The 26,419-nt window shown below is 47.5% G+C and overlaps 1 protein-coding gene across 3 annotated transcripts in view; it reads left to right on the top strand.

Moving 5' to 3' along the window:
- The window catches only part of TSPAN18 (tetraspanin 18), a 188,182-nt gene that overhangs the window by 148,084 nt on the left and 13,679 nt on the right, over positions 1–26,419 (top strand). For 2 of the 3 annotated variants that reach the window (XM_030559982.1, XM_030559984.1), the window contains exons 4-6: positions 6,608–6,699; positions 7,446–7,646; positions 19,554–19,628. In XM_030559982.1, the coding sequence (XP_030415842.1) occupies positions 6,637–6,699; positions 7,446–7,646; positions 19,554–19,628 (339 nt within the window). In that variant the 5' untranslated portion in view covers positions 6,608–6,636. The remainder of the gene's footprint in view (positions 1–6,607; positions 6,700–7,445; positions 7,647–19,553; positions 19,629–26,419) is intronic. The other variant, XM_030559983.1, reaches the window with a different exon arrangement.

Below are 26,419 nucleotides of genomic sequence, written 5' to 3'. Positions count from 1 at the left end.
GTAGTTGCATAGATACATTTGTAGTTTTTAAACTGAGTACAAATATGTAAAATAGGTGTGAATTCTCCCCACGCACACCTTAAATCAGCAGTATTAGGCTAATTTTTATCAGAGTCAGAGCAGATGAGAGTCTTGAGGAAGAATTTAAAAGAGGAGGGAAGGGTGGCCTTATGGAATAGTTCAGGGAGGATATTCATGCTTGAGGAAAGTAGAGAGATGTCTGCACAAGGTACGAGACAATGTGATAAGAAATGAATAGAGAAGCAGGGAGAAACCAAGTTCCAAAGACCTTAAGATGAGTGTGCATGCTTGAATTTATTTGATGTAGTTAAACAGAGGGTGCCAGTAGAGGGATTAATGAGGGAAATGATCTACTAAATGATCTGCGCACGTGTGGTTTGAATGGACTCACGGGGACGATGTGGAAGTTACAGTAATTAAGGCTGAAGATGATGAAGGCCTGAATAAGAATAGTGATGGGTTGGAAGATCTTAGAGATGTTGTGGAGGAAGAAGCAGCTGGAAGATTTGGACGTGGCCTGGATCTGCAGGGCAAGAGAGAGCACAAGGTCAAAGCTGAACACCAGGCTACAGATTTGAGTGATAGGAAGGACTGTGACAGTGAATGGGAGTGTGGAAGGAGATTTTCAGAGGAAGGGATAAGGGGCTGACTTTGGGTCATGTTGAAGTTTAAGATGTTGGCGAGACATGCAAGAAGAGATGTGAGAGAGAGAGAGATGTGGAGCTGGAGGAGAAAGATGGAAAAAAATTCAGTAATTCAAATGCGGTGCATTTTTGTCTAAGTGGTTAAAACACCTGGGGTACGTTTCCAGGCTAGTCTGCTTCTCTGTGAGCTTCACCACTACATTGTAAGATAGAGTTCCTAGAGGGGGAGACAGGAAAAAAAAGTAGCACACGCATAAAAGTAAAACACTTTGAAACCATGAAACCACATTTTGAATAAAGGCAAAAGTGTCATGTAAATGAGAGAGCTGGAGTTTGGACAAATTAAGGGAAGTGTCCCTTATACACTGACTTTTGGAGATCTGTCGCTTAATTAGAGGATCATGTAATATGAACCCCTCTCCCACCCCGTAGAACTGAACCTTTTGTATATTTAGGAGACGAAGACATTTCTATGTGGTATAATAAAACATAGGGCCAGATTCTGACTGCATTGGTGTACGTTTGGAATAATTCAAAATGCATTGTGCATGATTAAAAAATTAATGACTTCCATTGAGTCAAATTACTGACAGTAGTTCTAATATCAGTGATTTTATCATAGGAACCTATAATCAATTATCTTCCACTAAAAACCTCAGCTTCAGTCAATATACAGTAGTTGTCATTAAAGTCAGCAGTTACCACATGGAATAATTAGAAATCCTCCAGTTACTTAAGTACAAAGCAGTACTGCAGATACCACTGTGTTGTAACACTGGGTCTAAGTGCAGAGGCTCAATTCAGTGGTGTGCTCTCTGGTGACACAAACCAGTTCTAAACACATCTTATCTGTCTGGATAAACCAGGATTATGATTGATTTACATTGCTGGAGCATTCCAAGCAGACACACATCCTGGGGTTTTTAAGGGTGAGCTCTTTTCAGATTGGTGTCTGTAACAGAGATTTGAAAGGGCTCTGTAAGTTAGAGCTTGAGGCTCTCTGCGACTGCAGGTTGTAGAACTGCAACCTGAACTCAACACTGACCCTTTCTCAGTGGGGGGTGATGGTGTTTGAAGGATTTGCATTGATCTCAAATGACAGACAGATGGTAGCTCTGATATATTCTGTTCATGGCTTCACCAGCAGAGACCTTGCATTGTTGTCGACAATTCGTATGTGTTTGAACATGATGAGTTGAAGGATTTTTTGAATTTTTGAAGTCATACTCTGTGTGTTCCCCATTTCGCAGCAGTGCCAAGTTGGCCTTCTTGGTTGTGTTGTTTTGCTTTGTCTGTAAAGCCAAGTGGTACTGAGTACTTGCAGAGGTGAGTTCAGAGCCCAGACTTGGCACCAGCTCTGAGGGTGTTGGCTGCCTTAGTCAAACTAGAAAATATCCACCTGTCAGAGCTCAGTCACTAAACATTTTTGCTACCATAGGCAACCGCCTGTTCTGACTTCATGTGACAGCTGGCCCTGGCAGTCATGTTTTCAAGTCTTGAATACTCATTAGATATGGAGTCTGGCTGCCCTACTCAGCAAAAAAAATGCTATTGCATGCAGAATGGGCATAAATATATTAGGAACAAGGTATGGAATTGTCAGTTTAGGTTTAAAAGAAGAATAGGTTAGATCCTTGGCTGTGATAAATCAGCAGACCTCTGAAGAAGTCACTTATTGGGCAATAGGTAAATATAGATGGGGAAAGTGAGACAGGAAGGTGGCATGGCTTATGCAAGTCTATTCAACATGTCAATATTAGAACTGGCATTAGACTCACAAGTTCCTAGTTCCAGTCCTGTGCTTAGACCACTCAGCCATGCTTCTGATGGGGTCTGTGCTGTGACAGAGATGTTTGTAAAGTAGAGTGGCTGTAGCTACAATACAGTGAGGTTTGATTTCCCCCTTATCTCTTTTTCTTCTGGAGTCATCATAATTTAGAGGGCGTGGGTAGATATTGAACTTGCAAGGTATTAAAGGGTTCCCTGGTAATTTTCAGGGCCTGCATGATGTGGTGATGTTTCTTCATAACTTGTGTCACAACATCATGACTTTGTGTTGTGATGTGTACTTCAGAGTGCCATTCAGTCTGGGGGTTGCTGAAGCACCAATGTCCTGTGGCAGGATGGCAAATCTATCTAATCTATCTCTCGCGTGGCCCTCACCACCACAACATCAGAGTTTCAAGAGAATTGAAAACTTACCTTCTTTCCTAATGAACCTAAGAATTCTCACTCCCTTCCCTCCCATACTGCCCAAGAATACCTCTTCCTATGATATCCAGTCAGGGCTCAAGCTCCCTGGGAATCTTAAACTTTGCCCTTGCAACCTTAGATGACCCACATGGACAGCTATCATAATCCCAGCTCCCCTCCCCCCCACACACACACACACTTGTTCTAGGGATTAAGCCATTATTGTGCTAGGTGGTAAATCGTCTCCAGGGTCCTGAGTGGAGCATCATTGATTTAACAACTGGGTAGATGTTCGCATCTCCCGGTGCAGATTGATACAGTACTTTCAGTTTTCCTATCAGTGTGGAATTGGATAAATACTCCTCTGTCAATGTTATGAAATGCATCCATAAGGATAGCCAGAAAAGAGATGGAAAAGTTTGGGAGCCAGCGTGCAACCTTGTTTGGTGCCATTGGTGACTGGAAAAGGGTCGGATATCTCACCATTTTCCATCACTCTGGCCATCATCCTATCATGGAAGGACCGAATGGCAGAAATGACATTTTTGCAGAGCATCCAAAGACGAACAAAAGAGTCCATGGTCCCTCACAGTTCACAAAGTCAAAAGCTTTAGTTCAATCAATGAACCCCATGTTGAAGTTTTGCTACCTAGAGAATATGTGGTCACAGAATGCTACAATTGATGAGATTACCCATTACACAGCTAAGGCCCAGCTCTGCATTTGGAATGCTGTCACACCTGCTACGGAATGATAAGGGCATTAAAATAAGCACTAAACTAAGTGTCTATCAGGCAGTCATGCTTACAACACTTTTGCATGGTTATGAGACATGGACAACATGTTGCCACCACTTGATCAGTTCCGTATGCACTGTCTTTGGTTCATCTGCAGGGTCAAATGGTAGAATAAGATTGGCAATATTTAAATCCTTAATTGTTGTCAGACGTCTGGCATTCAAAGCATGCTCATAAAAGCTCAGCTACATTGGTCTGATATCTCATTCCTATGGCTAACTCAAGAATACCCAAGGCCATATTTCCTGGTCAGCTAAAGTAAGGCACCCAGTCTCATGGTAGCCAGTACAAATGATATAAAGACACACTGAAGTCAAACTTGAAACTTCTCAGGCTGACACCAGCAACTGAGAAGCAACAGCCCATGACAGAGCAAAGTGGCATCAGGTCTCCATTAACACCTTATGGATAGCACAATGCAAGGAATACAACAGCCTGCAATGGACATAGGCAGTCTTGTCTGTCCCACATGTAACTGTGTTCGCAGTTCTTGCGCTGGTCTGACCTTACATATACATGTTGCTGAATACTCGTACAGTGACATTGATGTGAGACTCCATCAAGTCATTGTTGAGTGGAAGAATCACTTTCCATAGCAGTCAGTAAATCAATCTTCTAAGAAATATGTAGCCCCAGATTTTCAGGGCCACTACAGCTTCTGTCTGTTCCTTAAGCAGCACAAAGAGGCTATAAAGCTAACTTAACTGGTCTGAAGATTCTCTCTGTGTAGGGGAAATGCCAGGGTGGTACAGGGCCATATGCCACTCCCTGCATAGCAGGAATCCAGGGAGAAAGGAATTGTGCATCTGCTGTAGCACCTTTGCTTTTTCAGCAGGGGCGCCTGCAGGAGGTCCATCGAAGCCGCGGGACCAGTGGACCGTCCACAGGCAAGCCACCGGAGGCAACCGGCCTGCCACCCTTGCGGTGCCGGCAGAGCGCCCTCCGCGGCTTGCTGCCCCAAGCACGCACTTGGCATGCTGGGACCTGGAGCCGCCCCTGTTTTTCAGACATGCATGCGTGTGTGTGTTTGTGTGTGTATACATACGTGAGAGTGTACACTGCAGAAGTCCCTGTTCTATTACAAAGACAAGAAGGGACTAATTAAATTTTTTAAGTAGTCAGATGCTGTGCAGCAAACAAAACCACTATGTGAACTCTGTTGTTTACCTGAGGCAGCCCCTTGCTGGGAGAGCAGTCTGTCAAGGGCTTCTCTGAGCAGCTTTGCTAAAGCAAATCAGTTACCATGGTCACGGAGGGAAGGACCATGGTGCGGCAATACAGCAGCTTCAAGTTCTGAGGATTAGTGAAAACAACAAGGGAGCGAAAGGACAGGATTTATCGCTGGGTCTGTGAAAATTGTTCCTCAAAACCTTGGATAATGTGTATTGCAGGGATTCCAACTGTTTCAATTCAAATATAGTAGGTAATTGGAGGCAGGTTTTTTAGGAGCAGAGAAGGGTAAAGAATCTATAGGCTCCATTCCAGTTAGGAGTGTACTTCAAGGAGCCAAGTAAAACTGCACGTGTTTGCGCACATGTGCATGCACTTCCATGAGCTGTAGCAACTATAATGCTTTTGGCCTTAATAGGAGCTTGATGATGATGATGATGATGATGATTTGCCTGTGCCATTTGCCTGTGCCACCTATGTGGAGACACAGTCACCTTGTCAGACTATAAGCCACTGGTCCCCAAACTGTGGGGTATGCCCCCGTGAGAAACATTCAGGGGTTGGGGGAGCAGGAAGAGAGCACCACCCAGCCTTGCTCTGCCCCCTGTTCTGCTCTGGCCCAGCTGCAGCTTGGGCCCCAGCCATGGCCCTGCTCCCAGCCCTAACCATGGCCCCCCTCCTCACCAGGGCTCCCGACCACAGTTCCCAGAGGGTGAGGAGACAGACAGGTTCCATTACGGATTTGGGGACCACTTCTGAAAGCTCTTTGGGGAAAGGATTGTCTTCCTCTGTATTCTAACAGCAACCGCTATAAGAGATCCCTGGTTGGGCCTCACGGCCTGCTGCAGTGTAAATCTAAAGAATAATAAATTACTACTAGGAGAGCTTGCAATCTACTTCATACATGGAGTCGCACAACCAGTTCAGCTGAATTTGTGTTTTCTTTTATGAACAAATCCTGTCACGTCTGTGTCCATGGGCTCTGCCTGCAACCGAAGTGTGCAGGATTGCGTGTGGGGCATCAGGACTTCAGTGGAGCTATGGCAATTTATGCTAACAGAGAATAAGGCCCTCTGCCCCCAGCCTGAGTAAATAGGCTGTAGGAAGGAATCAGTGGATGCCAGACCAGTTATTGCTGATCTGTGAATCCTGCAGGCTGATCCTCATACTCATGGATCTAAGATCCCCACTCCCACTTCTCCTTTAGCTTCTAAAATCTGTCAGGAACATTTCTTCTTCTCTGTTCCCTTTCCTCTGAAGAATGGCGCTTCATGGGATACAGGCATTGCAAACCCTTTGAGTGGGCACCACACTCCCTGTGCTCCACTTCCATATGGTTGTGTGGAGTCAACGGTGCTATGCAATTTATGCCTGCGGAGGATATGGCTGAGGATTTGCTTGTTAGTGCAGGAGTCTTAGGCCATGAGGTCAGATGTGCACAGTGCCCCATGTATTGGTAGGGAGTTTGGCAGGACAAAGGGGTGAAGGTTCATTTGCACAAGGATTATTTTTGTTGCTGTGCTTTATGAGCAAGGGATTGTTTCGATCTGTTGTAATCTTCACCTTCCCTCCCCCATTCCAACCCTCACACTCTGGGGAGAATATGCCGGATATTAGCAGTGATCATTACCTCCTATTAGCCTGTATCATGGTACCTTGTTCAGGTAAGAAATGAACCCTTCTGTGTAATGAACTGCATAGGGCCTTGGGGAAATAGAAGGGGAAACTGGCTTATGTCACAAACGTAACAGGAGTATGTGCTAAGGAAACGTTGTTTTGCAGGAATAATTGGATCGAGCAGCCTGGAGACCATGGAGGGGGATTGTCTGAGCTGCATGAAGTACCTGATGTTTGTTTTCAATTTCTTCATATTTGTAAGTGTTCTGGAAATCTCTACCCCTGCATGCTCTCTCTTCCACTGCGCTGCATCATTAAGTTTCTGTCAGACTCTAGCTCCCTGGTGTTCCCCATAGATGAGCTGACAGGACCTGCTGTGCTTTGGCAAAGTTGCCATGATGCAGAAGATCCCTTCAGCTTTGTATTACCCCTGACTGAAAAGTGTACAGCTCCATGTTCAGCTAGTCAGTGCAGAGTTTGACTCAGCTGGCAGTGAGCCCCCAGAGAGGATACTACTGCTAGCAGCTAACAAGACCGATGTTTGTAGCACCTAAGGAATAAGGTTCTAATTCAGGCTGGTATAATCACTGGCTGTTTCTTCCCACGTAGGGGAAACGCAATAACTGTTGTGGGAAGGATTCCTTTCCCTCCTCCACTGGAACCCTCCCCTGTAAATCTAGGGAGTCAGGCTCTGCACAGAGATGAGGACATGGCCTTGTGACTTTAGGCAGGGAATATACAGCTGGTGCAGGTGACATGGTAAGTCTTAAGAAACAAAGACACTACTTGCTGTGTGTGTTCCCAGTAATAGGAAAAAATGGGGAAAGAGCTGTGGAGACTGCACCATTTGTAGGCGGAGTCGCATGCTTTTCAGAGAATGTTTGATGTGGAGCAAGAGCACTTGAAGGGAAATTCTTTGGAGAAAATCTGCTGAAGAATCCAGTCTGTCATCAGATTATTAACTCTCTCTTCTTTTCCTCTCCTGCTCTCTCCCCCATCATAGCTGGGAGGGGCCTGCCTGCTGGGTGTTGGGATCTGGGTCATTGTGGATCCTACAGGATTTCGAGAGATTGTGGCTGCCAACCCTTTGCTCTTCACGGGGGCGTACATCATGCTGGCTATGGGAGCAATGCTCTTCCTGCTGGGCTTTCTCGGCTGCTGTGGTGCTGTCCGTGAGAACAAATGCCTCCTGCTTTTTGTAAGTGTCCCAACATGTCCTCTGTTATTCTAGTGTCCTCAGAGAGAATGGGCTATGGTGTTTTGTTGGGGAGAGTGATTATGTGATACTGAATCAATATGACCATGTATCATCGCAGCGTTTCTTCTGTTACATAGTTAGTAGTGTTTAAAGCACTGTAATACAGTCAAAAATGCAGACAACTTGATTCTCCCCTGCACCCAATCTCTGTGTGGGCTCAGTGGAGATGGGGGCTTGACTCTCTTTTGCCCAACTCTGGCATAAGTTGAAAGGTTCAGGAGCCAGTTTTAACTTATGCCACTCACACACAGTCCCTCAAGAACCTTATGCTAGTTGCAAATCGAGTATAGTGGAGTCTTACTCTACTACACCCCTCTCCTTCCTTGCAACACCCTCTTCCTTCCCTTTCCCAGAAGGGAAGTACAGGAGGTGCGGATATGCCTCTGCCATTTTGTGCCAGCAAAGATTTTCCCTGTACACTGGGGAAGTTCTCCCATGGCAATCTCCTGCTGTTTGAGTTCAGTAAATGCCACGTGACAAAATCCCAAATCTTCTGAGTGGAGGAAGAAGTCCTGGCACCACTATCACAAAAGGAAATAAGCAAAATTAGCCATGTTCTAAATGAATAAAAACTATCTCTGGGGTTTGCCAGACTTGGCTAATGTCAGACCTGCAGGGGCAGTGAGTTCCAAAGAGCAGGGCCCCCAGCTAAGAAAGCATTTTATCTGTTCCAGTGCATTCTGCTCCAGGGACCATCAGCAAGAGCATCCCTGCCAATTGTAATTGCTATGATAGGATGTGAGGTAAAAGGCAGGCTCTCTAATAAACAGGTCCCACACTTTAAAGATCATCCCCAACACCTTAAATTGCACCCAGCAGCAAACAGGGAGCTTGGACTGGAGTTTTGTGCTTTTAACATCAGGCCCAACTGAGAGGGCATGTCATTTTACACGTGTGTATTAAGGACATCTGCCTGTTTATCCTGAACACCAGCTGCATTCAGGGATGCACATTCATATTGTACCAAAGCTGTGGCCACTGAGCACTTTTAACTCCTCTGTCTGCTATAGTCTCTCAGAACTTCATGGCAGCAGAAGGGAAAGAAGTCTAATCTTCCCATGTCTACCACTTGAGCTAGAGGAGAATTGCCTTCAGCTTTCTACAGTAATAGGGCCCATCAGACACAGCTGAGAAGTTTTGGTTCCTTCTAACAGAAGGCCATAATATGTGCACACCCTCGTATGAGCCAAATCATTACAACACATACTCATGCACATCGAACTAGGGATTGCTCCTGCCCATTCTCTTCTGATGTAGAACATGAACATTTTCCTTACTCTGTTCATAGGAATCATTAAGCAGCCCTTACCAGTATTTTACAAGCCATATGAGTAGACATTGGGCAAGTAATAAACTTGTGAGTAGATTTCCTACTGGGCCATTTAAAATAAAGAGAACGTGCAAGGTAGAGTATCTATAACAGAGTTCTATCAGTTGGTATAAACCTCCCAGCTGAGATCTGCTTGGTGGACTTTCCACTGCATCTCTAGATGGGTAGTTGAACCAATATACATCCTTCTCCCCTTCTTAGAAGTCCCAGATTTAAAAGCTTCATTGAGCAATTTTCCCTTAAATGACAGGGTTAAACCTTAAAATCTGTGTGGGCATCATGCACTGTTTATAAACTCTTAACCACTAAAATAACCATTTTTGACTTCTGCCGCAAGAACTGATCCTGCAGAGTTTCCTGCCATTATCTCTTACTGGAAAACATTCCCAGTTACGTGAATGAACACAGAGCTCTGTTGTTTTGTTTCTTGTTTTTATCAAGTACAACCTTCTGTTTCTCCCTCGGAGTTTGTTGGTTGTTTTTAAATCTTGATTTTTCAGTGTGTTTTGTAATCATATCTTACTCACAGAGCCTTGCAAAAGCACCAGCAGCTGCTGCCCCATAGCACTGTTTTACAAGAACATGAACATTAAACTGGCGAAAGGAGAAGCTGGCAGTATCCCGGGAGATCTGACAGACTCCACTGAACTAAATTCTCCTTTCCTTTCCTACCCCACCCCTTCCCAAATTCCTCCTCCGATAATAGCACATGCTTCCCTTCTGGGAGTCAACTGGTTTGAGCCTTCCCTCGCTCATCCTGGGGAAGACCAGGAATAAATCCATTTAAGTCAATGGCGTAACGCCAGTAGGAACTTGATGTAATGGAGTGGAGAATCAGGCCCCACAAGTATGAGACTAATTGAAATCCAATCCTTATGAGAGTTAGAACTTCAGTCACGTGAGGCGAGATCTTGGGCCATTTCTTGGTATGTGAATGGTGCAATCTCTTTTTAATTTAGGACTATCCAGGCTGATATCAGTGGAGTTACACCAAGCCTAAATATTGTCTCTAGTGTTCTAGTTATATTGCAGTGCAGGCAATTTCATGGTTATTACTTTTCTGCTTCTCAAAGATAGTTCTACGCCCGTCTGCTTTATTTATTTACTTTTGCTATTATTTTATTTTACGCTGGGAATCTGAGAACTAGATGAGGTGGAAGTAACATAGGGCAATGAGGCAGGGATAGTTAAGTGTAACATCTAGTGAGGAACAGCATGCTCCCTTGTTCAAGGCAATCCAGAATGTTTTGGTAGCAAAGTCAAACTGCTGTTTAAGAGGGTTTGGTGACGTTCCATATGTCCCATTCCCTATTATCCCAAGTCCACTGGCAATAAAATACCTGTTTAAGTGGGTGTAGTGAGGTCCATATGGTATCAGATGCATTTCTAGCATGTATTTTGTTACAGACCACACCAGATGAACTTGGAAAGTTTGAAAGTGTGGGAATCAAGAGTCTGGAGGGAGTTAGGCTTTAGTTGATGGAAATGCAAATAATCTGTAAATTTATCCCTGAGAGGCTGGAATATCCATGCAGTAGTTGAGGAGGGGTGTGGTTCACAAGGCAGTAGGCTCAGGGGAAGGTGCTTGATAAAATCAAGTCCATGTACAAGTTGTTCAAAAATTGATGAGTCAGAGCTGCCTGAGAGAGATTTCACACTGATACATAATGCATGTCTGAAGCTTTTAGCTCAAATGTACACACGAGGAAAGAGGGTCACAGAAACAAAGGCGAGTAAGGGAGATGCTCCTGCAGACAGGTTCTAGATTCTGGCCATTGTGTTTGCAGAACCTTTTGTTTTTCTTGGTGCTGTTCTATTTTGGTGAAAAACCTCACTGTTGTATTCAACCTGTTGCAAAAAGTATCAGGCTGCCAAGTGTTTTCAGCCACCTGAAGCTATCCCAGCACTGGACACACAAAGCAGCATACTCAGGCCTTCTGCACATTAGAAACAAACTAACCTGTGGAATGTCATAGAGCTCTCCTAGCTACCACTGCCCAAACTGCTCAGAGAGAATGTTTGTCTTACACAAACACATGAACACACTTAATTTTGTATTTATTTATTTATTTGTTGTTGTGAATAACATTTCCCCATTGGTCCAAATTCAGCCCTGGCATAAGTGGTGCAACTTCTATTGACTTCAGCTGGGTGGATTTTAGCCAAATGTGGGTATGTATACAGTCATAATTTTTAAGGAAGGGCAGAATAACATATTCTTCTTCGAGTGATTGCTCATATCCATTCCAGTTAGGTGTACGCGCCGCGCGTGCACATTCGTCGGAAAACTTTTACCCTAGCAACTCAGTGGGCCGGCAGGTCGCCCCCTAGAGTGGCGCCACCATGGCGCTCCATATATACTCCTGCCGGCCCACCCGCTCCTCAGTTCCTTCTTACCGCCCGTGTCGGTCGTTGGAACAGTGGAGCGCGGCTTAGCTGACCTCCACTTCCCTAGCTACTCGTTTTCTCGTATATAATTATGCAGTTATAACACTTTTATATATATATTTGTATGGTTATACGTGTTTCTTTGCTAACATGGTTAGTTTAGTTAGCGGGGTTCAGGAAGTAGCCCCTTCCATGAGCCCAGTGCCGGAGCCATGAATGGCTCACCGGGTTTTCAAAAGGGGCCCGGCTTGCCAGAAGCCGCGGCCGAAGAGAGACCTACATGACTCCTGTTTGAAGTGCCTCAGGGAATCACACTTGACAGATAAGTGCCCCATTTGCAAGGCTTTTAAGCCGAGAACAAAAAGGTGCGGGACTTTCACTTGCCCCTCCACCTTGGGCGCGGAGCGATGTTCAAGCGGCGGGCAGAAGCGCCTCCTCGGCACCGGACCCCGCCGGTACCACCAAGGCCTTTCGGCACCGACCGTCGCCGGCACCGATGTCGACTCGACACCGTTCCCTTCTTCCGAGGTCGAGAGAGTCTACGATTCCTGCTGGTGCCTGGCGGCTCCCCGGCACGCGCCGTGGTTGAGCCCCCTGCTCCCGCTACTTCCGTGCCACCTGCATCGCAGCCAGAGAGCTCGCCTCAGTTGCGTTATCCGGCCTGCAGAGGCACCGATGACTTCGGCTCCGTCGATTCCAGTCCCCCAGGACCAGGGACTCCGGTGCCTGGCAGCTCCCCGGCTCGCGCCGTGGTAGAGCTTACTGCTCCTGCTGCTTCTGTGCCAGCTGCACCACAGCTAGACAGCTCGTCTAAGATGGCTCGCCCGGCACCGACGACGTCGGCACCATCGATCCCGGTCCCACGAGGGCCGTAGAATCCGGTGCCTGACGGCTCCCCGGCACGCGCCGTGGTTGAGCGTATTGCTCCTGCTGCTTCCGTGCCAGCGGCACCGCAGCCAGAGAGCTCGTCTAGTCGGATCGCCCGGCGCCGACACCTACTACGGCACCGATGACGTCGTCACCGTCGATCCCGGTCCCATAAGGGCCGTAGAATCCGGTGCCTGACGGCTCCCCGGCACACGCCGTGGTTGAGCGTATTGCTCCTGCTGCTTCCGTGCCAGCGGCACCGCAGCCAGAGAGCTCGTCTAGTCGGATCGCCCGGCACCGACACCTGCTGCGGCACCGATGACGTCGGCACCGTCGATCCCGGTCCCACACGGGCCGTAGAATCCGGTGCCTGACGGCTCCCCGGCGCGCGCCGTGGTTGAGCGTATTGCTCCTGCTGCTTCCGTGCCAGCGGCACCGCAGCCAGAGAGCTCGTCTAGTCGGATTGCCCGGCACCGACACCTGCTGCGGCACCGATGACGTCGGCACCGTCGATCCCGGTCCCACACGGGCCGTAGAATCCGGTGCCTGACGGCTCCCCGGCGCGCGCCGTGGTTGAGCGTATTGCTCCGGCTGCTTCCGTGCCAACGGCACCGCAGCCAGAGAGCTCGTCTACGTCGGATCGCCCGGCACCGACACCTGCTGCGGCACCGATGACGTCGGCACCGTCGATCCCGGTCCCAAAAGGGCCGTAGTATCCGGTGCCTGACGGCTCCCCGGCACGCGCCGTGGTCGAGCTAATTTTCCGGCTGCTTCCGTGCCAACGGCACCGTGGCCAGAGGGCTAGTTTAAGTCGGATCGCCCGGCACCGACACCTGCTGCGGCACCGATGACGTCGGCACCGTCGATCCCGGTCCCGCAAGGGCCGTAGAATCCGGTGCCTGACGGCTCCCAGGCACGCGCCGTGGTTGAGCTCCTGTTCCGGCTGCTTCCATCGGCGCCGTCGATTCCAGTCCCACAAGGGCTATCGAATCCGGTGCCCGACGGCTCCCCGGCACGCGCCGTGGTTGAGCGTATTACTCCCGCTGCTTCAGTGCTGACGGCACCCCAGCCAGACGGCTTATATAACTCGGTTCTCCCGGCACCGGCACCTACCGAAGCTCTGATGACCTCGGTACCGTGGATCCCGGCCCCACGAGGGCCGTCGAATCCGGTGCCTGACAGCTCCCCAGTACGCACTGTGGTTGAGCCTGCTGTTCCCTGCGCGCCGGAGATGTTACCAACGGCGAGGGCTCTCAGTGCCATGACGGAGTCAGTGCTGCCTGACCCGGGCACCGCCGGTACGGGTAATACAGTCTCTTCAAGGGACTGTCCCCTGTCAGTACAGCAGAGCGGCACCGTCCATGATCACGGTCCCGCCGGCACGCCGGACACCACTGGCAGTCCCGGTACTGTTTTCCTCGGTACTGGTCACACTCGCTGCACCGGTCGGTATCCCGTTCGCCGACCCGCTATCGGCACCGTTCCGACATCTGGCACCGGGGCAGGTACCTTGACTCCTGTAGCTCTTCTCCGAGCCTCGAGATCTCGGTCGACCTCCCGACACCGTTCTGGTTGCGGGTCTGGATCTCGTTCCAGGTACCGATACCCCTCCCGATGCCGGTCCCCGGTGCCGAGTTGGGCAAGGTCCGAGTGAGTCAGAGACTCGGCCCGTGCCTTCTTTTAGTACCTCCATGGCCATCCGGACACGCATCCGTGTCATCCCATATGCGCAGATTTTATGCTCAGGACCACGATCCTGATATCATGGCCAGCGGGCGCCAGCCCCGAAGCAGAAAGAGCCTTGGCGAATGCAAGGTGTACTCTGCAGGGGCCCTGCGCCTCTGGGTAACAAAGCAACAAGCCTTGCTTAGCTGCGATAATTATAGCACCTGGGTGGAGGAGTTTCTCCCTCGAACCTCCCACCTAGAGTTCGCTGCCGTCTTGGAGGACGGGGGACAGAATTTACCCTTTGTTGGTACAGGCATCTTCGCGGCAGAGACAGCCCAGACTGCGAAGCCTGCTGGACAATAGGGTCCTAATGCGTCTCAGCGTGTATACGCTTGCGACCAACCGCAGGCCTTTATGGCCCCAGCCGCCATACTCTGTGCCTAGCCAGAGGCAGAACTCTGGAAAACGGCGAGGCCAAGGTGGCCGCAGACAAACGTCAGGCCCCCTAAAAAGCCAGAGTCGAGGTCCCTCGCAATTACCACTGGGACCAAAGACGGACCTTCCAAGGTTCGTCGGAGGGCGGTGTACCAGTCGCAAGACGGGATCCTGATCCCGCTTTCTCCTGGCATGGCCCCAGTTACTTTTAGATCGCTGGGTCCTGCGCACGATGGAGCATAGGTACCACCTTTAAATTGCTCCAGCCCTGTCCCCCTTCAGCGGACGAAAGGGGCTAGGGGTTTTACTCCCGTTATGCCCTAGTTCCCCACTCGAACACAGGTCTCAGACCTCCCTGGTCCTGCATGGACTCAGCCGGTTGGGGATAAGGTTGAAGTTCTGCATGGTATCCCTGGGAACCATTATTCCATCCTTGCCTCCTGGGGGCTACTATGCCGCCCTGGATAGGAAGGACGCGTACTTTAGCAATGCCATCTTCCCTCCGCACGGGAGATGCCTCCGCTTTATAGCCAGCGGTGAATACTCCCGGTTTACGGCCATAGTCGCCGCCTACCGTAGCTATGTCGGATATGCGTTTTTCCGTATTGGGACGATTCGCTTATCCGAGGAGACTCTGACACACAACCCACTCAGCCGTGGGCATCGTCACGGTCTTATTCACAGATCAAGGCCTGATGATTACTATAGAGCAATCCACTCTGGTTCCCACGCAGAGGTTGGGCTTCCTAGGGGCTATCTTGGTCTCCTACCTAGCCGGAGCCTGCTTATCGCAACTGCGGTTTTAGGCGATGGCATCAATCATCTGAGGTCTGAAGGCTTTCCCAACGACCTCAGCTCGTTCTTGTCTCAGTCTCCTGGGTCCATGGTTGCCCGCAAGTTTGTAACCAAACACGCCAAGCTCCGCCTCCGTCCTCTCCAAGTCTGGCCCACCTCGGCGTACCGCTTGGACAGGGAGCCAATGGTCATGGTAGTCACCGTTCCCTCGAACGCCTTAGGCTCCCTAGAGTGGTGGCTAACCCCCTCCTTGGTGGGGACAGGATGCGGTTTCATCCGCCCCAGCCCTCACTGCCCCTGACGGCGGACGCATCATCTCTCTGCTCGAGTGCTCATGGTCACCTCCGAGCTTAAGGCCTTCGGTCTTCTAGAGAGCTGGCATTCCTCATTAATGCCCCAAAAATCAGAGTAGTCCGCCTGGCATGCCAGGGGTTCCAGCGGCAGCTGCGAGGCCGTTGTATCTCGGTGTTTACAGCCAACACAATGGCCAGGTGCTTCATAAGCATTCAGGGGGGACATAGTCCTCCCCCCTTTTTTGTCAGGAGGCCATCCATTTCCGGGTCTTTTGCATGGCCCGCTCGATGGAGCTGGCGACGTCCTTTCTCCCAGGCGTTCGGAACGTCTTATCTCTTTGACTCAGCAGGTCTTTCCTGTCTTACGAGTCATCACTCTGCCCCATGTGAGGCGTCCCGCTTTCCGGAAGTGGAAATGGTTCCTCACACAGACCTGTTCGCTCACCGCGAGTGCAGGAAATGCCAGGTGTCCTGCTCCTTCCAAGGTCTCTCCTCGGAATCGATCTTGGACGCATTCCTGATACCGTGGAACGGCCAACTGCATTATGCCTTCCCGCTGTTCCCACTGGTTCGTTACGTCCTGCTCAAATTCCGCAGGGGCGGAGCGTGCGTCATCATGATCACTCCAGAGTGGTCCAGGCAGCACTGACATACCACGTTGCTCGGCCTGTCAGCCCAGACCTCATCACTCAGGGCAATGACAGGCTTCGTCACTCGGACCTGCAGCCTCTTCGCCTCACGGTGGCTCCTGCGTACCTGAGTTGGGGTGACAGGCAGCCTTCCACCTGGTCAACGTACCGAGCCAGGTGGAAGCGTTTCCTTTACAGCTGCAGTACGCTCGATCTTGCTCCTGCTGAGGTCTCGATCCCCTCTATCTGGCCTGCCTCTGGCCTTCAGCGGCAGGATCTGGCGGTATCATCGCTGAGGATACTCTCAGCAGCCGTCCCTACCTTCCAGCAGGCTAAGATGGACGTTCAGTGTCCCACGCTCTATGGGTTCGAGGTCCCTCAAGGGCTTGGAGCGCTTGCACCCTCGGGTGCGCCGCCCAGCCCCGCCCTGGGGCCTCAACCTAGTCTTGGCCAGACGGGTCTCTGAGATCAGAGCTCTTACGAAGGTTCCACAAAGACAAGGTGCAGTTGTGACCGCACCCGGTTTTCCTCCCTAAGGTGTTTTGGCCTTTCATGTTACCCACAGCTCAACGCAATGGGCATAACCTTTGCACTCCTTGGACATCTGTGGAGTGCTCGCATTATCTTGTGCTGACAGAATCATTTCCTAAGGTGCCCCAGCTCTGCCCTGGAGCGGGCCAAAGGGAGGGCTTGCTTGTTTTCCTCTCAGAGGATCTCATCTTGGGTGATGGCGGACATCCCCACTTGTTCTGATTTGGCTCATATTTCACCAAGCCACATCACCGTGCATTCTACCAGGGCTCAGGCTTCATCTGCCGCCTTGCTGGCTCGTGTTTCTACCCACGAGACCTGTCGCGAAGCTCCATTGGTCCTCGGTCCTTACCTTTGCTTCGCAGTATGCCCTGGTTCAGCAGTCAAGAGAGGCTGTAGCCTCTGGCTCGGCAGTTTTATTCTGCCACATTTCACTCCGACCCCACCGCCTTTGTAAGGCTTGGGATTCACCTAACTGGAATGGATATGAGCAATCACTCGAAGAAGAAAAGACGGTTACTCACCTTTGTAACTGTTGTTCTTCGAGATGTGTTGCTCATATCCATTCCGCACCCGCCCTCCTTCCCCACTGTCGGAGTAGCCGGCAAGAAGGAACTGAGGAGCGGGTGGGCCGGCAGGAGTATATATGGAGCGCCATGGTGGCGCCACTCTAGGGGGCGACCTGCCGGCCCACTGAGTTGCTAGGGTAAAAGTTTTCCGACGAATGTGCACGCGCGGCGCGTACACCTAACTGGAATGGATATGAGCAACACATCTCGAAGAACAACAGTTACAAAGGTGAGTAACCGTCTTTTTTCAGTCCCTCTTTCTCTCTGCTCCTGCCCCCAGCCCCTGAAATTGTCACCTTGAGGTTTGTGTCCTTTGAGAGAGAATTGCTGAAGTCTAGCGGAGCTAAAATGTCAACTGGCATTTGAGATGCAGTGATAAGAAAGTCAAAAATGCTGATAAGTCAAAATCAAAAGTGTTTATGGAAACATATGACTTTAGTTAGGAAGATTTCTCAGGTGGAATTTCTGGTCAAAACAAGATAGAAAGACTCACTCCAGAATAGCCAATAACAAGCTGGCTTGGATGCTCATCTGGGATGTAAATCATGCAGAGCCGGGATTTGAACCCGAGTATCCCACTGGGCCATTGGTTGTTCTGGGGTGAGTGAAGTGGCTGTTTTCTCATAGTTTTCACCACAAATATTTTTAAAACTCTCCTTTTTGTTCTGATGGGAACTAAAACAAAATTCAAAACCTCAATTTTTTTTTGCAAAATAGAATTCTTGTTTTCTTGCCCTAATAATCACTATTGATGTTTTTACAGTGAATATGGGAAGTCCAAGAGGTTTGCGCTGTTCAAGTGCAAGCCAGTTTGGGGATGATAAATGATGCATTACGATTGCTTAGATAATCTGTGAGCAGCTGCAACCATTGCTATGCTGGTCCTGCATTAGTGTTTGGGTGAAAGTGTATCTACCAGTAATCAGTAAACGAATTTGTAATTAATCCAGCAACTCTGGTAATCACTGATCACCTTAGACTCACCTAAAAAGCATTGGGAGATCCTTTGATAGATGGTGCTGTAGATTTGCATAGTATCTTTCATTCTAATCACTACCTCTCTGCTCTCCTCTTGTGAAGCTAAAAATAGAAGCAATTTCTGAATGGGTGGAATGAGCCATTTAGCAATCTCAGCCAATGAGAACAGATTATAGTTCAATGGGCCAGTGGGTCAACTAACGGGAATTATTAGATTTAAAGCCCTGCTCCTCTAATCACTCCTGTTCTGTTATCTGACCCCAGGAGCTGTTTCTTTTGTTTTCCATTCAGGAGCAGGAAAGGAGATGGGAAGGGGCAGTGGATACAGCGCTCCAATAGGAAAAATCATCTACAGCTTTAATAATTGACACCAGAAAAATTATCCTGTCCATTCCAAGGAGGGAGTTTGAATTCTTTTTCTATTGCTAAAAACTGTTGCTAAATCACAGGCAGTTTGTTCCAGACATCATTCATAATGCATTGTCTAGGGATCAGAAAAATCCTTCTGGCCCTGTCCAACGTACTGCTGTTTCAAAGAGGCCCTCACTGCTCTTCTTCCACAGAAACAATTTCGGGTGAATCTTGAGTTCATTTCTAGTTCTTGCTTAAGCCACCTGCGTCAGTAACTTGTTCCATATGTTTATTATCCCCTGGGTCATGCATTCCTGCCTGTGTCCCCTATTTACTCTTCATTTCCCCGTATCAGGCCAATCCTAAGTCATTACTGAGTTCACACTCCAGTACTGAGAACATTCTGAGGTTCTTAAATCTTGAAGGAATCACATTTATACTCCCTGTAAGGATGGAGCCATTAAAGGGGCCAAACTGTAATGAGAATCAGGCCTTCATGTCTTTGAACCCTGATCTCCTTCACTGTCATGGTTGTTTTTGTGAGTTAGGGCTGTGGGATTTAACCCACTTAGGACTGGCCTGTCTAGAGCATTTGTACCACTTTATATCAATTTAGAAACCAATGTTGTTAAGGTGGTTCAACCCTTTAGTGTGGAAATAGTTCTAGCACTACAAAGATGCTCATATCAGTCTATATACGTACCCCTACATTTACAGGAATAAGCTGTACCATGTAAACACCTTTATACTGGTATAACTTCATCTGCATTAGGGAGTTGTACTGCTTTAATGATATCAGTTCCTAAACGAATACAGTTGCTGTGGTACATATTGTGTGTGTAGACCTCGGCTGTCCCTAGTTTATACCCTTTCACTGACTCTTCCCCCTTGCCCCCACCCCCAAAATAAATAAATAAAAAGCTTCAGTCTCCATTTTCTCTATTGCTTTGGTAATTCTGAAAACTTCTGTTCTTACTGTTTGTGGCATATACCTAATGGCTGTTTTCTTTTTCTTCCAGTTCTTCATGTTTATTTTGTTAATCTTCCTGGCAGAGCTCTCAGCTGCAATCCTGGCTTTTATCTTCAGAGAAAATGTAAGTATTGTGTTATGGACATGATGGAAGCACTCTGAGCCCCTGCGGGGTTCTGCCCAGGTGGAGCTCACTTTAGTTAGTGGTTTGTGTGTCTGCTGAGCAAGTTTTTGTTTAGAATATCACCCAACCAGCCTCATTGTTACCCTCGGTGTGAAAAATTTCCAGCCAGCCAGTGAATATAAACTAACCTAACATTCAGCTGTCATTCTGCACCCTGCTGAGTGGGTAGTCAAACCTTTCCTTAGTGCTGTCCGGGTGACCAGTGTATGGCTCCACGAGCCTGGAAAGCAAGGAGTAGGCTGGTGGAATTTCAGCATCACAGAATGGCAATCCACCAGTCATGGAAGAATATCTCTGCTTGAAGCTTTCCAAGCAGTCCTGTGTTCCTGAAGATGCAAACATCTTGCACTTCCCCTGACCAGCCCACACTGATACCAGTGAAATGTTCCTGCTGATCAACCAGTACTTGCATAACCATAGAAAAGTAGCCCTTTCTACTGATGTACTCTGTGGCAAGCTGGGCTGGTGCCAAAATATGGAATGGTGTGCTGTCTATAACCCTGCCACACTTCAGGAACCTCATTGCTGCAAATCCATCCCCTATGTCTTGCATATTGGCCAAGAGTCACAGTCTTGCATGGCAGAAGATGATTAAAGGCCCTACACACTTGCATGACAATGGTCCTCACTGTGGCTTTTCCAACTCCAAAATGGTTTCCCACTGACCAGTAGCAACTGGGCATTGCAAGTTTCCACAGTGCGATCACCACTCGCTTCTCCACTGTCAGTGCAGCTCTCATTCTGGTGTTCATGCACTAGAGTGCTAGGCTGAGCTTGGCTCATTGATCTAGGAATGTGGCCTGTTGCATATGAAAGTTCTTCAGCTGCTGCTCATTGTCCAAACCTGTATTATAATGCAATCCCACCAGTCAGTGGTCATTTCTCAGACCCAGCATCTGCAGCTGTTCCGTGAACTCCACCAACGTCCTTGAATTGTTTTTTGCTATGTCCGCAACAGTCTGTCCTCAGAAAAATAGCTGTGCCCCTATTGCTGAGGTTCTTCCTGCAGCTCTGCAAATACTAGAGGATTGTTCATCCTGTGTTTGTAATATTCATGACAATAGTGCTGAGCTGTGTGAGCTTCTTGCTTTTGTCAGACATGGTGGACAGTGAGATGTGCCATGCAGGTTTGTGGGATCTTAAAAAAGGTGTGAAAATTATGAGATATGAATGACATTATGGAATTGAGAAAGTTGTGTTAATGGGACCTTGACCCCTCGCGTCCAGTGATCCCTGCATAATTCATTTCTGCCCTACCATGCGTTGCCTAAATTTCACAAAAGACAGTGCATGATAGGATGGTGGGTGGCACACTGGGTTGCCTACCTGTGGTGCACCATGCTGTGCATCGATACAGGCACTCTTGATGAGCATATGCAGCACCAATGCAAGGAGCTGAGTGTGCACACACAGAAGTGATATACTAACTGCAACAGCTTTATGCCTACATACCTTACATCAACCAGTTTATAGTGTAGACATAGCCTAAGGCTCGTCACAACTTAGTCTCTCCCTAGTTGTCTGTGGTGCTTCTGTTGCATTGCCCCCTGCCTATGTGTGATTGTTGTCTCCTTTACCCATTTGTCTCTCCAAGAGCTTTTGCATTTTCTTTCTTGTCTCCCTTGTGAACTAGTCCATAAAGGCAAAATCCTGTACCTCTTCAAGTCCCTTTTCAGATCTAGACTCACTGTGATGACCATGAGAAGCTGCCAACTAATAGTGAATAGCAGGCGGCCACTGGTGACTTCTTATATTTATCTTATTTATTTGGCCTGTGCAGACTCATGTTGCTGTTGTTGGTTCCTCATCTTCCTTCCCATTTCCCTTCCAATTGTTTGTTACAATAATTTATTGTGGCTTGTCTGAGACTGTAAGCCTGTTGGAGCCAGGGACCTTCTTTTACTCTGTCAATGCCGCGCCTGTCATAGTGAGGCCCACTCCTGACTAGGGCCTCTGGGCACTACTGCAATGGACGTGTTAATAAAAATAATGTGTACATTTGTCTGAGCTCATATTCAGAGTGTAGCAGAAACACATGGTTGAGCAAGTGTAGAAGGACTTTGTAATGAGGCAGATTTGATTTACTCCAGCCAGGCTACATTGTTATTTGTATAACAGTTTTATAAACCAAGGAGAGAGGAAATAGTTGGAAAGCTGATAGCAAAACAATACTATATTTGTACAGTAGAATGGTCTGTGGGGATAAAGGAGAAGACTTTTTTTTTTTGTTATAAGTGGGTGGTCTTTGTATCCTTGCTTCACAATTAAGCAGTAGTCAAAGAACAGTGCTTTGTAAACAGTGGGGTCACTCCATTCCGAATGAGAGTGAGACTGTGCCTTAGTGGGAATAGTTGCAGCTCTGTAAATAGAGGTTACAGCATGGGGGGTCTACGATGGTCTGGTCAGTACAGCTCTTGCATTAAGAGTTCTTGAGAGGATTCCTCCAGCAAAGCACAAGAAGTGGGCCTCACACATAGAAGTGCTGCCCTCCCCCCCACACACTGTTCTGCAGTTTCAGGTATTGTGACACCAGGTTTATCTTTCTAGGGGACAGATAGCTAAACATTAATGAATAGGCTCTTGGGGCAGGAAGAGACATCTTGCAGTGACTGACTGCACCCAGTTCCGGAACAGAGACTAGATAAACATATGAGCCTGGTGCTCCTTTCACTTACACCAGTGTAATTCCATTACGTCAGTGGAGTTTTAGTCCCAATTTACAGGGGGTTAGTGAGGGAAGAATCAGGCCCAGTGGGGGTCTGATCCAGCCATCCTCATTCAGGAAAAGCTCCCACTGACCTCAGCGTGAGTTCCATGACTGCAGGAGCAGATTCTTAGTGCTGTTCTCTCTGGCTGTGCATATGTAATTTATTATTGTCAGTGGGAGTCACTGGGTGAGCAGCCCCCTACTGTGGCTTGTCAGCGTGTCTGTATTCCTCTAGGGCTCAATCTGGCCTGGTCCCAGTGCTCTCAGCTCCCAGTGAAGCCATCGGAAGTTGAGGATACTTACTACCTTGCAAGATCAGCCCATTAGCTGGTTATTTCAGAAAGCATTGGCTTTGAATTGGGTTATTGTGTTAAAATCTGTCTATGAAGTAACAAGAACCAGATGAAACCCCCATCAAAATGGCCAGCTGAGACATGAAAAATCTTTTAGAAAATGTGTAGTTTCTAGAGGTGGACATCTCCTACTGCAGGCAAGTTAGTAGTTTATGAACAAAAAGTTGTGAAGAACTTCAGAAATTCTACCCATTGCCCATTCACAGGCTACGTCTACACTACAGCATAAAATCGAAATTACTAAAACCGGTTTTATAAAACCGATATTATAAAATCGATTTTATGCGTTCACACTAGGGCACATTAATTCGGTGGTGTGTGTCCATGGTCCTAGGCTACCATCGATTTCCAGAGCGGTGCACTGTGGGTAGCTACATTAAAGGAATGAGACCAATAATTTCAATTTCCGTCCACACTAACCCTAAATCAATATAGTAATATCGATTTTAGGGTTACTCCTCTCATTGGGGAGGAGTACAGAAATCGATTTTAAGAGCCCTTAAAATCGATTTAAAGTGCCTTGTAGTGTGGATGGGTACAGAGTTAAATCGATTTAACGCTGTTTAAATCGATTTAACTGTGTAGTGTGGACCAGGCCACAGACACAGAGTCACAGGAGACAGCTGTACATGTGTTAAACTCAGCTTGCATGGTCTCTTTCTTTGTTCCCTCCTCAGGCTTCTTCTCAACAAAGCCTATTTTTCTGCTGTACTTTTTTAAACAGCCCCACCTTGTGTATGCTGTGGTTTGGGAATTATTTGTGATTCGTTTTGCTATTATCTGTGCCAGTGGTTCTCTCAACCAGGAATACATATACTCCTAGGGGTTTGCAGGTCTTCCAGGGGGTACATCTACTCAACTAGATATTTGCCTAGTTTCACAAAACGCTACACAGAAAACACTAGCAAAGTCAGTACAAACTAAAATTTCATACAGACAATCATTTGCTTATACTGCTTTATACAATGAAATGTAAGTATAATATTTATATTCCAATCATTTTATTTTATAATTATATGGTAAAAACGAGAGAGAAATGAGCAATTTTTCAGTACTAGTGTGCTGTGACACTTCTGTATTTTAAGTCTGATTTTGTAAGCAAGTAGATTTTAAGTGAGGTGAAACTTGGGATATGCAAGACAAATCAGACTCCTGAGAGGGGTACAATAGTATGGAGAGGTTGAGAACCAGTGGTTTATGGGTTATCCCAAGGCTGGGTGGCTTGACAACCTGCCTGCCAGAGGGAACAAGGCTTGATCTCTGTTTGAACCTATGTCTGGAGTAAGTATTTGAACCATTTCTATAAGATGGTGCTCAGACACCTCTTGTCTCCTCTAGTACTGAAGCTTGTACAAATGATGGGACAACCCGCACATGGTAGCAGAGAGGTAGGAGTGAAGGTCAATGTTGTTAAGATAACTCATTTCAGAGACAAGTGATTAAAATGTTATCCTGAGAAGCAGCAATGTGGTGACTTTCCACACTGCAATGTGGAATGTGGGTGCAAGCAAGTGGCTTTTATTGGAAACTCCTTAAGTTGTGTGATGCTGTTGTAGTCAGTGTTCTACTCTGTATGAACACCGTCTCTAGGTGCATCCAGGAACACAGAAGTAATGGATAGACTCCAACTGCTCACTTTCCAGACAGGGTGCAATACAACTTTATCTTGTATAGCATCTTGCCTGCAAACTAGCTCCCGGAACACTCTACTGAGTTAAATAATACAGTTATAGTGTTACATAATTAATAGCAGAGGGAGGAAAAGAAATGAAGAATCAAAGACAAGGGAGGAAACAGTTGTTTTCTGCTGAGATTTGAAATGAGATGAAGAGTCAGTGAGGTAGGGAGAGAGGAGGCAGGGGGGTGTTACAGATAGTAGGCGTGGCAGAGCAGACGGCTCTCATCTCACCAGCAATGAGAACTGTGTGAACTGGACAGAGAATGAACTGGGGCTAGAGGAGGGGAGAGGATAGAGAGAGACATGGTCTGGGAGACAAGAAGGGGGGCTTTGAAGTGGATGCTGAAATGCATGGCAATCTGTAATGAGATTTGTTGCCCTCACCTGTTCCAGGTAGCCTCAAAGTTTCCTCAGGGGGTGGGGTGGCGGAATAGGAGGTTTGCGAAGATGCAGCACGCTGTTTCATCTGGATGCTGGTTATGTCACTCTATACAATGATCAGTTCCTTCTATGAACAATAAATCAAGAGACAAACACAGCCCAAACCAAAGGTGACTTGTCTTGGGCATAGGACCTGTTCCTTCTGTTCCCCTCCGAGGTCTTGGTGGGAGGAACACTGATGGAATCCTTGATTTTTTTAAAGACAGGGTTTAGCGTGTTGTGGGTAACAGCTCCACATAGAGCTTCTTTCATTCTCTGCAAGGTGTGTTTGTGTTTAGCGATAATATATTAGCACCCATATTAGAGAATCAGCAAATTCCCTCGTTGTGCAAAAAGGCAGTTCACTGGGGCAGTGTGGGCTAGTGGATAAGGCACTAGATTGAGAGTCAGAATTTCTAGGTTCTGTTCCCTGCCCTGCCACTGTCCTGCTGTTTGACCTTGGGCAAGACACTTCAGCTCTTGGTGCCTCAGCTCCTTCAAATTGAAAAATGATGCTTACCTTCCTGTGTAAAGCACCTTGAGACCCATGAATGAAAAGAACTATGTAAGAGAGAAATGTTGTTAGGGCCTTTGTTCCCATCTGAATAGCGCATGGTATCATACTCCAATGACCAGAAACATGATTGGCTCCTTTATTAGCCTTGGACAAAGGGGGAAATTAATATGGGGTTGAGAATATCTTGCTGCTTTTATCCTGTTTCTTCTTTAAATAAATAAATACAAACATAATAAAGTAGCTCATGCAGCCCCATATTTAACATTTATCTGAACTTCAGATGTTTGGGACAAACTGCAGTTTAACAGCCACAAAGGGGAATTAGTTATTTTTCTGGAAAACATGCCCCTGTTCTAGCCTTGGGCTTTGTTTTAGGCCAAGCCTCATAAAAATCACACACAAACTCTGAACAATTTCCTCTGGGATCACTCCTGTCAAAATAAAGGTTTCACTTTATATTCAAATGACTCTTTTGTTTCAGACCTAGCCAAAGGCAGCCAGTTGGGATTATTACCAACTGTAATATTAGTTTCAAAGTCTGCACTTAAGAAACAGACAAGCCTCCATAAAATGCCTGTGCTGCTGTCTCCATAGGATAAGCGCCTGGGTGGGTAAATTATGCAAAAGAAGGGAAGGCAAGCAGAATGCTGAGCATATGTTTTTTCACCTTCTAACCTAGCAATTCCCAATGTGCTGGTTTCTCAAGGGAAAATCCATATCCTGTGTCATTGGTGGCATTCAGATTTTCAAAAGCACATAAGTGTCTTAGCCTAAGTCCAGGGGTGGAATTCACAAGGGGGACTTAGATGCTGCAATGTTGAGACTCTCTCAATTTTTCCTGTTGAAACTGTTCAAGTAGTGCAAATAATTACATAGTAATTGGAACAGGGGGACTGGAAGCTGGTCCTCACACCTCTTAGATGAAGCCCTAACAACTGGGCTACAGAATCATTCTTTATCTGGCCAAATGAATATTGGTTTATCCACAGAGGAACAGCTTCAACAGGAGAGACTGAGACCTGCACCAGAGTACCCTGTAGCCTAGTGGTTAGGGGG

Source organism: Gopherus evgoodei, chromosome 4 (genome assembly GCF_007399415.2).
Source record: "Gopherus evgoodei ecotype Sinaloan lineage chromosome 4, rGopEvg1_v1.p, whole genome shotgun sequence".
In the NCBI taxonomy this organism is placed as follows: domain Eukaryota; kingdom Metazoa; phylum Chordata; order Testudines; family Testudinidae; genus Gopherus; species Gopherus evgoodei.
This window is presented reverse-complemented; position numbering and strand designations above follow the sequence as displayed.